This window comes from Bactrocera neohumeralis, chromosome 3 (assembly GCF_024586455.1).
Source record: "Bactrocera neohumeralis isolate Rockhampton chromosome 3, APGP_CSIRO_Bneo_wtdbg2-racon-allhic-juicebox.fasta_v2, whole genome shotgun sequence".
NCBI lineage: Eukaryota > Metazoa > Arthropoda > Insecta > Diptera > Tephritidae > Bactrocera > Bactrocera neohumeralis.
Window position 1 is genome coordinate 51,062,920 of NC_065920.1, and position 15,363 is coordinate 51,078,282.

Below are 15,363 nucleotides of genomic sequence, written 5' to 3' on the forward strand. Positions count from 1 at the left end.
GCCAAAATCAATGATATGAGGAATGTCTTTCCAGTTCCACCAGGCGCATCAAGGAAAATCATGCCGACATTTCCATCATCAATTGCCTTCATCACCGTATCGTACACTTCTTTTTGTTGAGGATTCAGCAATGGTACATTCGTTCGAACCAATTGGCTTAATGCATTTGTGTCGTATTCACGTTCACGCTGCAATTCTCGTTCGAAAGCGTCGTTTACTCCACGATCAGGCGACGTCATTCCTAACCTGGCTAACAAACTGCCGCACATGAGGTAACACATGTCTTCTATCAAAACCAAAGCGTGGTTGTGCATCTCTTCATTCATATCAAGATGGGGATTGTCTGAATGGACACGAACTCGATGCAAAATGTCTTCTGGCATGTCATCCTTGTACTTCTCCCACAATTCACGTGGATTCGATGGAAAACATGTGGAAATAATGATCGCAAATAATGTGTGTATCTGATTTGAAGATGCGGAAACAGTTGCTTCAGCAATTGTCGTGTCCCAATGCGTATCGTTTTCCAGCAAATTGAGCTCCTGACATGCAACACGAAATGTTGGCAGCACTACACCATTGACAGTTCGAAGTGATTCAAATGATGTCGGGCCACGAACATTCACCAGCAATAGTCGTAAGTAAAAGCATTCATCGTTTTTCGGATGAACTGTATAAATACGGCCAAGAGCTTCAGTAGAACGCACATCCGGATGGCCAGGAACTACATTACCTTGCTTTCGACGTTGAAATTTCTTCGATGAAGCATTCCAAGTGTAATAACGCGGCATCTCTGAGTAAAGTAACGCACGTGTAAACGGATCACTTTGGCAAATCGAGAAGAAACTGGTCAATGTTGTCGCTGGTGGGTTTTGAGCACGTTGAGCGGTATTTGCTGGGGTGAAATAAACTCGTTGACCGTTCTCCAGATGCACTGCCCAATGTGTAACACTCGGATAGCGTTCATGAATGGGAAATAAGAATATACGCCAAATCGCCTCATTGCAGCATACGTATCGACCAATTTGATAGTGGGTGATTTCATCATTGGGGTCAGGAGCTTGAAGACCAAAAGCCGCCATGTCACTGCCCTTCGTGACATATTTGCAGATGTACTTGATGGACTTCACTGAATTTCAATACTCCACGTTACAATGCGCACTGAATGTTTTGGAAAGAAGTGGCGAATACGGAACAACCGAAGAGTTGTCGACCACGAAATCATTTCCTTTCACTTTGACTGTGATTGTTCTACCGCCATCATCAGAAGATCGACGTCGATACAGTGGATAACCATCTTTGCCAGTGATGGTATCAGCAGTCAAATTTTGTGGATAACGCTTGGAACACTTGCCGTCGACCATGCACGGTGATTGTGGGTTAATGGCGCCACACGGTCCATGAATCATGTTTGTAATTACGACATCATGCAGGTCTGGATCGGTTTCGGGATCAGGAATCTCGGCAAATATGATGTCATCAATTTGGTCTGGCTGTATTCTTTCGACTAACCAAATGAGAATGTGCGCATGCGGTAAGCCTCTTTTTTGCCATTCAATGGAATACATCCAACATCGAGTATCCCCAAAGACACGATGCCTAACAATATAGTGCATGAGCGACCGGATTTTTTGCCTGAATACACGTGCGGTGATATCGTGCCGATCACTTGATTGTTGGCCAGGAAGCAGCAGTTGAACAATTTCTATCCACTTAGGATTGCACGTGAAGGTGATGAACAGGTCTGGACGGCCGTAATGACGTACATATGTCATTGCATCTTGCGTATATTCATGCATATGACGTGGACTGCCAACGAACGTCGCCGGTAAAATAGTCAACCGACCAAAATCAGATGCATTTCCTTCGGTTCTAATTGCATCGCGTAAATGAATGTACTGCTCCGTACGTAGTTTGGTTTGATTTAAAGTGATAAAATGGAGGCGCTCCGCTTCTATTTTGGCATACATATCGACGCAAAATTGCTGAAACAATCGGCGAAATCGAAGCAAATAATTGTCAACATTTTGGCGAATCATCAAACGATACGCGTAAAAATTCATTCCGCTGACCTTCCTGGTAGTTTCCTCACCTAAAATGATATCAGTGACATTAGTGTCATATTGAAATGAAAATTATTATGATATCTATTCTTACCGGTCGATGGATTTATCATATTGATGTTGATATAATATCCATCGTCTCCTTGCCAAAACATCAGTGGGTATTGCAATGCATCGTATGAACGATGAGTTTCGGATATTCGTTGCAATTGCCCAGAGTCCCGACGTGTGAGCACAATATCGCGTGATTCCCGGCTTTCGCCAACAATCACAACTGCAACCTCATCTATTGTTGGAGCGTTAAATTGGCGTTCGTGCGTTCCAGCAGGTCGTTTATCCGCTCTGACCACGACTTTATAGTCATCATTTGGCATGCGATCCAACGCAGTTTTGAATAACCGAACCAATGCATGATGTTCATGAAGCAGCTGCTGCAAATCGCGAAGAATTCCTCTTCTCATTACCGTATTGATTGTTTGGCGCTGATCAAGTTGATGTTCCACATTGCCCATGAAGTAAATTTGAAGGAATTTATGTTGTGCGTCTTCAAGTGGTAGCAATGATCCAATTCGCTGGTGAATTTGGCCTTGGATCTGTAGAGTCAATTACGAAATTAGATTCAATATTTTTTGTGTATCAAAAGAAAATGATCGGTTAATTTATTACCTTGAATGTCGGATTGAATCCGCGTTCATGAATAATATCTGCTCCAAATGAAGTCATTTGAAAGCATCCGTTGTATTTCTGAGCGTTCGATAGAAAATGACGTGATTCTGGTGTTTCACCAATAAGCAAAGAACGCAATGGCTCTGTTGGCAAGGGCAATGGTGGTAATTTAACCTTGCCACTGAGACAGCACAGTCCAAGTGTTTCTCCAGCGAACTTCAATGCACCGCAATGGTTGCACACAACCTCCATTGAGTGAATTTTAATGGAAGGATGCGAGCTGTAGCCAAACGTATATAACTACGACATGTTTTTAACATTAGTATTTAAAAATATTAGCATTTTAGCCTTTTCATCGTCTAAACGCGTTCGCCTTTCACTTAATATCATTCCAGCCATAGAAAATAACCTTTCACAAACCACTGATGACGCTAAGCATACTAATTTTTCCTGCGCAATTGGTGACAGTTATGGGTACTTATAACTGTTTGTTTTCCACCATTGTAACGAATTTTCTGTTCGGCCGATGACTTCGTCTTCCAAATACCTCTGAATTTCTATAATAGCTCTCGAAGTATTAGTACCTTTAGGTCTGTTTGTGGCAATATTTGTATCCAATTTACTCCATATTGAGAGTTTCGAGAAAGAAGGTACAGGGGTTGTAAGTTGCTCATTTTGCTGGTTTTGGATTTCTCGACATACCTCGGTAGTAATGCGGTTTTTTTTACAATATCTGCTACTGTACCCTCAGAAAAGGCAAATGTTTTAAATTTCGGATCCAAAAACGTAGCCATTGTCAGCGTATTGCTCTCTTCTGTGTTTCCCAGTCGTTCGGTTAAACCTCTTAACAACGTACATAGATATAACCGTTTTTATAAAATCCGTCCATCATTCGATAAATCAGTCAAAACTTGCAAAAGCCCATTTACTAAGGGAACCACCATAGAAGCCGTGCAATATCCAAGATGCCGCCACTTTAAATCGTTCTGAATCGCATTTTTAATATTGGAGGCATTGTCAGAGACCGCTAACTTTTTTAACTAGTAATTTTACTAGTAATCCCCCATTCCTAATAAAAGATGCTAGATCTTTAGGGTTTTGTCAGGATTCTGATTTATTATTTAAAGATTGTATCTCGTACAATATTATTTATTATTACATAGTTCAATTATATTAAATATATTCGTTTTGAAAGTTAAAATAAAATGAAAACTAAATGATTATTCACGAACGATGTTGACGCGACGACGTATCTACTCCGACTACTTTTCTCGGGTTCTTGGTGCGCTCGTTCTTTTGTGTTGCAGGGATGCAATTATGCGGTTGACCTTACACTAAGTAACTCTCATTAATTCAGCTGCCAAATTTTTTGAAGTATGCGATTCAGTCATTGGACAGCATTCCAATAGTACACTGCACATACATATCAAATTTTGCATTGAGAAAATGAGCTGTGAAGGCAATAAAGCTAACGGTACTACGCGATGTCCAATAATCTGTTGTTACGCAGAATTTGGAACCTGCACATATTTTTTCTTTCATTTGTTCAAGGCATGTTTCATACAATACAGGTATTATTGTATTAGAAACTGAATGCCTACTAGGCAACTGATAATCTGGCCTTAGTGCTTTTACAAATTCGCGGAATCCATCATCTTCTACAATGCTAAACGGCTGTAAATCCTTTATAAAAAGCATAGGTAGTGCGTCATCGATTGCCTTTTTTTTGTATTCGTAGACATTTTTGTCCTGTCAAAACCCGCCGTTATTTTTGTTTGTCTGAAACAAGTTGTAGCTAAAAATAAAAGAGATTATTAGTAATTTTTAAACTAATAACGGGCTCAAACTTACTTTCAACTCTTCCCTCTGCCGCCGTAACAATTTGTCTCGAAGTTCCTTGCTCATTATCATTTATCTATTGGAGTTTCCGAGTTAGAGGGGGTTTGAATTACAGTAGTTGTAGTATGATTTGCTTATTTATATTAGTAAAGCAAAAGTGAATAACTTTATATTAAAAAATGTTAAATTATGATAATACATATAACATAAAATAAAACAATAAGTTTTTATGTACAGCACTATGTGCTTACTTTGAGCTTTATTTCAAAACTGAGTACAGTCGATCTATTTTTAACGCGGTTTGCCGGGACACAAATTTATCCGCGTAAAAAAAACCGCGTAAAACCCACATTTCAATTCAAATTTGTTTATTCGTTCCTATTTTACGAAAAATCCGCGCAAAAAAAAAAAATCCGCGCTAAAATAACCAAAATTCCAACTGAAACTCAAATTTGGGGAAGTAAACAAATTTATTACATATGCACATATTCGCTATGCGTTGATATATTCTATATCTTTTAGTTTTACAGAATTTGGACAAAAAATCATATTGAGTTCAATTACATACATATATCCGCTATGCATTGATATATTTTAAATATTTTAAATTTGTTTTACAAGATTTGTGCAAAAAATCACATTGAGATCAATTGTAACTTAAATTATATTAAACTACGTACAAACGTACAAAACAGTATTTTAGTTCTTAAAATAATCTGTTAATAATCTTTGGGGTTTTTCTTTATGCATCTCTTTATATAAATGCTGGTAGCACTCCATAGCGTTTTTAAAATCTCGACGAAACTTTGATAAGCGAATGCTTTATGTAATAAGTTTTTAAAGCTGCAATGATGCCTTGGTCCAGCGGTTGCAAAAGAGATGTTGTGTTTGGGGGAAGAAATAGCACTGTCATGAAATCATGTATCCTCTTACTTCAGGCACAAAACACTTTTCGAACCACTCCTTGAAAAGCGATGCGGTCACCCAAGCCTTTTTGTTTGCCATCCAATGTACTGGCAATTTCTTTAGATCCATTCCTAAAATCGGAAAACATAAAATTTTTGCAAATCAGCTATTAATGATTAAAACTTACCTTTCAAAGCTCGCGGCTTTAAATTTTTGTTCACTAATAGAGGTTTTAAAACCTTGTCCCCTGATGCATTGCTACACAGTAAGAGCGTGATACGCTCCTTTGCTGTTTTAAACCCGTGCACCGATCTGGTCTGTTTAGCTACGTAAGTGCGGCTTGGCATTTTCTTCCAGTATAGACCGGTTTCGTCCGCATTGAAAATTTGGTCTGCAACATAGCCATGTGCTTTAATTGTGTCTGAAAAAGTTTTCGGGAAAATTTTTGCTGCCTCTTCATCTGCCGATGCACTTTCGCCTGTTATCTTGACGTTGTGCAGCGAGTTTCTTTTCAAGAAGCACCTAAGCCAACCATTACTTGCACAAAATTATTTCGTATTTTGCATATTTGAACTAGATGGTTTTTCGCATTTAAATTTTTCATAAAACACAGTGGCCTTTTCTTTTATGCACCTAGTATCCACAGGAATTCTTCTATGGACGAGGTCCTCAATCCACCATACAAGCGCGCGTTCAACTTTAACCATTACGACATCTCTAGTGTTGTACGAATATGTAAGGCTACTGGAACCGCATTCAGTAAAAGTTTTCCTTACGGCGTTTTCCTTTCTTTTAATTGTACGAACTGATGATTCGTTAATTTTATGCCTCTTGGCAATGTTTGCAGGTTTTTTAAAGAATTTAAAATGACAATTTTTTGCCTAAGGCTTAACCTTTTGCGCTTAGGTGCCATTTCGCGGTAATTTTGTTTTTTTTTCGGTTTGACATTTGGTTCTCTTTCACATGGTTGCAGGTTTGCATTTTTTTTTGCAATACGAACATACATGCTTATATAAGGCTTAGACTTTCAATTTAAACAGCACTTGCAAAGCGCACAAGAAATAAAACAAAAGGAAAAAATCAAAATGATTCGCGAATCGCGTTAAAAAAGTAAAACCGCGTAAAAAAAGACAATGGGGGATTGTTAAAAACTCCTCGTTAAAAAAAATCCGCGTTAAAAAGAACCGCGTTAAAAGGAGATCGACTGTATTTAAAAATGCAAATAAGAATAATTGCTACAATAATAATAAAAATTGCAAGTGCTATGTCCGTGCTCAAACTAATTACATGAGTGCTTTTATTTTCATTTAATAATATCTTAATATAATCATCATGTTTTAGTTGCTTTAGGTGCAGATTCTTTAGTTTTAATTCCGTAGTTGTTATATTCGTATTTTCTCTAATTTTTGTGATTAGGTTTGGCAATATAATTTTGTCGTATATTTTTATTTTAACGTTTGAGTATGTTTTGTTTTTAGCAAAGATTTCACAATTTTCAAATTTAAGTAGGAATGTTCCTTTTATTTTTAAATCTACTTTATTACAATTATGAGATAATTCGGAGAAAAAATTTTTGAAAATTAATATACCAGGTAATATTTCGATTATATCAGTGTTTGTTAACGTTTGCATAGCGCAGTATGCTTCTTCAAAGTTCAATATTTTCGATATACATATATCAGAATTTCTTTTTAGGTTTTTCTTAAGATTATTTTTGATATTTATGTCATATACATTGTTGTTCGAGTCCGTAAAATATTCGTAAGTGCTTAATTTTATAGATTTATTGTTCATATTAGGAATAGGTTCGAAAATTATTCTTGAAAGGATATTAGGAGAATATTGGGGAATTTGGAGGATTATTATAATGTTTTGATCTTGCGTGCCGACTGCTATCTTTATATTTGTGTAGCTGTCAAAGTCAGTTATTATGTCTAGTTCTGTTTTTGTTAAAATGTCCGAAGGGATTATACCGAGCTTACTTGAAAAAATTATTTGTCCAATGTCGTTAATGTGATCTCGCAAAAGAGATATGTCATTGTCTATTCGGTACACCTGTTCTATAAATTGTACTTCGTCTTCTAATGTTTTTATCCTATTCTGTGTGTTTTCTTGAAATAAATTTATGTAGTCCTGAATAAGGGTCTGCTGCTCATTTATGTGACTCGTAATGTTACTAATTTGATTTGCTAAGATGTTGTTAAAGTAAGTTAGATTACCTATGTTGTTTTCCATAATTTGGTTATTTTGGTGAATTTTACTAAGGGCGTCATTGACCTGTTCTTCGTCCTCACTGTCCATAGTGCCTGCTATAAATTTCAGTCCTTTACCTAATATATTTACTAAGCCTCGTTTCGTCTTAAGATGTGGGTGCAAATTATCTATTTTAGCTCTTAGTAAAATGAAGTTTTTATGTAAAGTATCCAATAATTGTTTGTCTTCGAAAGTTATTGCTGTTAATGCTTCCATGTTACGTGAAATTAAAAAAGTCGTTTCGTCGTATGCTGTCAGATTGACGAAGTGAAGGATCTTGTCGTAATGGTCGATTACCCTTAATTCGTCCGTCTTGATGGGAATATACCCGTTATTATTGGTCAAGTCTTGAATGTCAATTTGTTGAGCCATAATCGTCGTTGTCAGTAACAAATAAAATGCTATTTTTTCCATGATCGTTCTTGATGTATTTTCTTTTTTGTAGAGTTGTCTGTATTTTAGTTCCCTGATGGTCTCCTGGAAATCGGCGGTGTCTTCGTCTTCTCCGTATATTTGTCCTTTTGCGTCTTCTTCCGGGATTGGCGTGAACGAGGATATGGGGCTAGTGATGTCTTCCTCTGGATGTTGCTCGTTAGGCAGCATGAGTTTCTATCGCGTAGGCTGGTACGTAGTACCTCCTTTTTACCGAGGTTACAAAGGGGCCTTTGTCGAATTAAAAGTCTTTAGAGCCGCGGTTGCTAATGTTTATATTTAGCGAAGAAGCTTTTTTTTCCTAAGCTTTTTTTTCCTAAGCTTTTTTTTTATACTTTTACACGGCGCGTGATACAGGTGGCTTTACGCTTCTTTGTATCCTTTCTTACACTTTACGTGATTTTTGATATATTTTTACGCGGCGCGTGATACAGACGGCTTTACGCTCCTTTGTATCTTACTTTACGTGGTTTTTACGTACAAACAGCTTTACGCTCGTTTGTAATCTGCTCGGGCGCCAGTTATGTTTTCTAGTGCGAAAACATATAAAAAAAAAAAATTATTTATTTTTTTATTTTTATTTTATTTTATTTGGACAGTATGTCCATCTTTATTCCGAGTCAATTCACAACTGACTTACATCTTAATAGCTAGTTCTTTTATATGCTAAATTTATGCTAACGCACCTGAAAGTTTGCTGGCTAAATTCTGAGAAGAGGTTATTGAATTTACGTACTGATCGGAAATCGCTCAAACAGCTGTGTCAACATTATTGCATTAGTGAATTACGTGCGATCTGTATTGTAACAATTGCACTAGCAAATTACATAGAATCTGAATTGCCACAATTAAATAAAAAGTTTAATATTTTTGATTCTAAGAAAATTAACATTGAGGTGAAAGCTCGTGCCGGATGTTGGCTAAGGGTTATTAACATTGGTGAAATAAAATGCGCGTGTTTGTAACATTTGTAACACCGCTTGTGTTAACTTGCTTACTCTACACGTACATACGCTGAACTGCTCCCCTCCGCTGATCACTCGTGTTCTCACCCGCATACACTCTGCATATATCGACTCAATTGCAAACACAGTTTATTTCGACGCTTTCGCCAACTGTACCAATCCTTTTTACTTAAACTACTCACTCTCTGCCTTCGCAAAGTTTGTATTTTCAAACACTTGCCTCTCAGTCTATTTCGACGCTCTCGCCAACTGAAGACAGTGCTGCTTACTTTCGACTGCGCTGAACAACGCCGAATTGGCGTCACAACGGCTTGAGTTAACGGTGCCCTTAACGGTCACGCCACGCCAAGTTAAGAGTACCCGACACTGTACCCTTTTACAAAATTCTAGAACGTTCTTTAAGATAACAACAAGTCTGTTTTTGCAGTTTGCTTATAAGTTAACGGTGCGCTTAATGGTCAACACCGGTCACTTTACATGAAGTCCAAATTACCCGACACTTCTGCCACTTTCCAGAACGTTATTTTTCAAAAAACAGTACAATCAAGGCCGCTCTTCGTTCACTCGAACAATCTTTTATAGTTCACAAAATTCGAATTTCGAATTACTCGGCACTTCTGCCACTTTCACACAAATTAAGAATATTCTTTAGTTATTCTTTAAAAATATATTTCCCTTGGATTCCTCCAAGGTTTCTTTATTTAAATATATATCGCTCATTTGCTGCAACGTCGTCATAACTCAAAAATAGGGATATTACAGAAGACGCATTTTTAGTTTTTGAATTGATGTATATTTATTAAATTTGTAGATGAAAGTAAGATTAGGGTCCAATTTGGTCAAATAACATCTGGTTAAGACGTCCATGTAAACTAAAGCTTGAAATGTATAATGGACTGTTTTCTGTAGCTTCAAAAGTACTCCGAGTTTTTCTTATGACGTTATTGCTGCTAGAATAAGTTTTATGGTCTGACATAATTGAAATTGTGACGTTACTGCAAATAACAAAAAGATTTATAGCTCAAAACCTTTTGCAAATTCTGATTTATGACTGCATTATATTTTCGCGTTACTAAACATTATAAGAGAAAAAAACATGGATATAAAATAAAATTTATTGCATTCATTGCATATTTTATTGTAACATAAAAATTAACATAAAATATTACTTCAGGTACAAAAATGAAGGAACATAAATTAAAAAATAAATGCAAAAAATTAATGAATAAGGATTACAATTGCTCGTAAAAAGGTCTATAATAAAAGGTCTATAATAGCAGATCTTTTTTTTTGCAGTCCGCTATCTGAGGTTTTGTATAAAATGCTCTTGTCAGTGTAATATCCTTCGTGTTTTTCTTTTTAATAATATTATTTGCCACCTTAAATTCGTCATCGTTATAAGATGTTTTAAAGAAAATTTTGTTTGGTGAATCGCGCCGAGCTTGCAGAACCACCACTGTGGAAATTTTTACCTGTGCCATATTTTGGAGTCCCATTTCAGTTGCTAAAGCCTTCATATCATAGAAGTCTTCAAAGCACAGTTCCGTAACGTTAAATGGCTTTCCAGTTTTTTTGGCTCCACGAATTGCAGATATGAATGACTCTGGCGTGTACATTGGACCACCTTTCAGCTGTCGTTTCACATGACGTTCAATTAAAGAGTGGGCGGAATCTCCCTCGTTTTGTGTGTGGCCTTTGATCAGGTACTTATGAGTTATGCTTCTTACGTTGAGATGAGATATGGCGTAGAGGTAGAGGGCCACCATGAACTTATTTTTTTGCTGGCCCGCACAATTATCAGAATAAAAGATGAAATCTTCATCACCTGACAAAGCTCTTTTATTCAAAAACCGAAGAACGCACGAACCCAACTCGTTAATACCTCTGTGCCCATTGGATTCATCCCAAACAAAACATTCACATTCGTTACTCTTTAGATCGTAGATTGTAAAATTAAATACATTTAGTTTTGATTTATAATAAAAAACTGAGACATCGCCCTTAGGAATCTGCATGACGGCTTGTAAATCGTACACTACCACATTAGCATTCACTTCCTCCTTATCATACTTCTTTTCCTTTCTGGATAATTCTTTCTCTACGATATGCTGATTATAATATTCTTCTTGTTTATTTTTTTCATCACCCTCAGCGATATCGTAGGCACAACAAGTTTCACATAAATCTTTTTTTGGCGTAAAGAACGAAATATTATAATCTTCTGTAAATATTCGATAAAACATTACATAGTTAACAAACGGAACGTTTTTATCTTTACACTGCGCGAAGTAGTCTCGGTGAATGTCCGCAATAGATTTGCTACCATCAATAAAATGTTTACTGGTGTTTGCACGAGTATAATGACTCTCGATTTTAGGGATTTTATCGATAAAGTTTTTAACACCTTCCTTTAAAACTTCATGAACTTTCCTTTGTTTTCCATGTTTTCCTCGACAATCCTCCAGCAGTAAAACATTTGCCACCTTATTTCGTTTTTCCTGCACAGTTCTTATTGGGCGATCATTAATATTTAAAGTATTTTTAAAAAACAATTTGCATACTCGAACTTTCTGTCCATTGAGATGGAAATAGAAGGCATTATTATTGTCCCTTTTCTTTCTCGTACCACCTTCACGCACATACCGATATTTAGGCTGAATGACCATCATACTATTCTGAATAAATAGTCGCTGTTTTTCGTACATCGCCAAATCCCAGTATGATCTAAAAATTACCATCCGTTCCTCTTCTGTAAATTTTTCAAAACATTTCAGCTTACACTTCTCTGTACATGGAGGTTCCATTTTTCTCTCTTTTCGAACTTTTTGACACGTAGACCTCATTTTGTATTCTTTTCCACTATTTCTTAACTTTTTGTTTAAATTCCTTACCCAGTTATTCTCATTTCGTTTACGCTTTACTCCTTTTTTTAGTGGACTCGTTAAGATCATCGGAGTTTCGACACCGGTGATGTTAGCCTCAGAAGTGTCTGATGTCGAATTTGCTTCGCAGTGACTGTTACTCTTCCTGACAATATCGGGTGGAATGTATGTAGTATCACGTACAGAATCGTCATCATCTTCAGAAAATGAGCTCGGGCTTAATGAGTCTGATTTCATTTCAGCAGAAGACACTGTTGATGTACTTTTTATCTGCCATTCTTTATCATTTCCTTTTTGTTTTTTAAAAGCCATTACCACCATTTTAGCGGACCGAGAATTAGATTCCATGATTTTTTTTTACTGAAAATGACAACAATACTGACAGAAATGGAAATGATTCATAGCAAATTATTTATATTAAAAAAATATTTAGTGCAAGAATGTCATAACAGCGAATAGTTCTTTAATGCACTATTGCTGCACTAATACATCTTATTTGTAATACTGTTTTAAAACAAAATATTACTGAAATAAAAATTATATTTTTCTACAAAAACGTCAGAACACTAAAAAACACTGCAAGAATTCACTCAAATTTTTACATACACAACGTCATATCTTAAAATAATGCAATATACATGATAACGAAAGAGATAGAAAAGTGATCTTACCTTTTATTAATATTGTCACAAAACGAAATATGGCACTTTTCTTGAGAACCTAACGATGTTTACCAAGCAAAAGCCGACGCACAACTGAGATAATACGTTGTTACAAATAAGACGCAATAGGATATGTAGTTAGAGCAAAAGGCTTCTATCGCGATGCTGCGTAAAATGTTAAGACCTCGAATATAACACTTTGCCAGTTGATCAAACATATTATTTCCGATATATTAGTGATGTTAACTCAAAATTTGGATTTTTTGAATTATGACGACGTTGCAGCAAATGAGCGATATATTGTGTGTTTACACAATGCACTGTGGTCTGAAATTCAAATTTTTTGGCATAAAATAGAAGGAGTGGTACTAGGCCATTGAAATTTCGCATACAGGTTATATATGACTTAGTTAAGAAAAATTCCAAGAATGGATGAAATCGGTCATTCTCCAGGGGTACCTCCCTTGGACCTATAGTAAAAATTTTTGAATTTCAGCTCCAAAAATTGCGATATCTTCACGAAAATTGGTAAATATGTTGTTCTTGTAATACGCATCGACGATACCAAAAATATTTGAAATCGGTCAGTCCCTAGGAGTACCTTCCTTGGACCTATAGTAAAAATTTGGTTTCATAAAATGAAAAATTTGCATATGATAGGCAAAAAAGGTCAAATAATTTTATTACGTATATCCAAATATTTATACATATTTTAGGATGCCAAGTCTTTTCGCTTTTATTTCTCAAACAGTACTGTTCGCTTTTTGACCGAAGACGGTTACATATACTTGTTCTAACATACATACATTTTCTCTGCTTACATGCTATGTATTTACTTATACATCTTTGAAATGGACACATGAACTTGTGAAACATGAATATATGTGTCAACACAATGACAACCAAGAATGTGTTTTAATGAATACAAATGAACTTTAAAAGAGAATCAGCAATAACTGAAAACGAATCTTAAGTTAACGGGACACATCTACATTAACCCTTCAATGGTTTACTCTTTTATATTTACATTAACCCGTCAATGGTTTACTCCTTTATATATAAGTATAATTAGAATAACTTAAAGTTAGGATGTATTATCATACACATGGTACTTATTACTACAATATGTTTTTACTGAAACAATTATTTTTATAATAACATTGACTGTACATCGGAAATGAGAGAGAAGTTACAGAAAGTAGCTTTCATCTAATTACTTCCTCATAGCTTGGATATATATTGCAATTCCTTTCTTTATTTAACAACCTCATGTTGATATATTGTCTTTTGCTTAAATCATTTTCAAGTAAAAATTCGAGAGCTTCTTCCGGAGTGAATGGATCTGCTTCCGGTTTTTTGGAGGTAACAGATTTTCTTATTTCGCTTTGTTCTGCTTGATGTGCAGTTTTCTTTAAAATAAATGCTAAATCACTTTGTTTTGATTTTTTGCCGCCACAGTAGCTGCATGAATCAAAAATCAACATCGTCATTGTTTTCACAAGAAGGATCACTTGTCAGCTTCCTCTTAAGCCGATCTTTTGCATCTGTGTAGCTAACCTTTGGTCGTCTTGCTTTACTTGAACAGGGTTTTTCAAAATCATTCTCAGAAATTTCAATAATAGTTGTTGCGGAAACCCACTGGGGGTATTTCTCTTTAAATCTATTAACCATACGATTACATTTTGATAATTTTTGGCTAACATATGCTAATAAATTTTGTATTTTTTTTCTTATTTCATCTTTTTTCTTTAAACTTAACTCATTAGTATTAATTTTTTTAAAAACCCAATCCAAAACAACATTAGTTTTGCGATCGCCTTCTATCCAAACTCCAAGCATTTCTTCATGTTGGAATTTAAAGGTTGCTGAAAATTACAAATATACTTAAATGGGGCAAAAACGGGCCAATGTTACATACTTGCTTTTAAAGAACATACCCCAAACTTCCACCGAACATAAAAATCTGGAACAATACTCACAACTTTCACTCCACAGAACACAGGTTAATACGAAATTTTCGGTTAAAAAAGCTATCAAACAAAACTCCACACTATTCAGATATAACACAATAAACCACATTTTTTTCCATTAAGTTAAAAAATAGATACCTTTTTTATATTCTTCCATTACAAATTCATTTCTTTTTTTTCGTTTTTAATTATTATCGAACAGCTGTTTTCTTACAATATTTTACTGAACTGTTTACAAGTTTGTTGTTGCTTCAGAAGCATCATGTTTTACAGCTCATATTTAGAACAGAGTTGCCATATCCAAATAATTTTTTGTATATTTTAGACCACTGAAATGTCTCAATTAATACTGCGTACCTATTTTTTTGAAATAAGAAAAAATAATTTTTGGATTTATGCCAAAAAATTTGAATTTCAGACCATAGTGTGTTGTAATGAATACAAACTTAATTTCAATTTAAGTATAAAATTAATTTTTTAACACATCATTTTATAAATTTAACAATAAAATACTACAATATACTAAAAGACGTATACGTTTTAGCAATTTATAAGTTTAAACGATTTTAATAGATAATACAAATGAGAGTCGATAAGACCCATGGTTAGTAACCATGCGACATGATTTGAGGTTAGTAATGCAGGGTTAACACTGTATTTTCTTTGTCTTCTTTAACGATGTGTTTAATGTATCTTTTATTATATTTTCCACGTCTACTAGTTTT

The 15,363-nt window shown here is 35.3% G+C and overlaps 2 protein-coding genes across 2 annotated transcripts in view; one reads left to right on the forward strand and one right to left on the reverse strand.

Annotated features, from left to right (window-relative positions):
* The window catches only part of LOC126753378 (uncharacterized), a 63,164-nt gene that overhangs the window by 14,964 nt on the left and 32,837 nt on the right, over positions 1-15,363 (forward strand). The gene's annotated exons all lie outside the window — the stretch shown is intronic.
* LOC126753698 (uncharacterized) lies at positions 1,137-2,889 on the reverse strand. The gene is made up of 2 exons (XM_050465373.1): positions 2,158-2,889; positions 1,137-2,092 (listed from the first exon to the last, which is right to left on the reverse strand). Exons 1-2 carry the CDS (start codon positions 2,573-2,575, stop codon positions 1,137-1,139), a joined length of 1,374 nt encoding a protein of 457 aa, XP_050321330.1. The 5' UTR covers positions 2,576-2,889.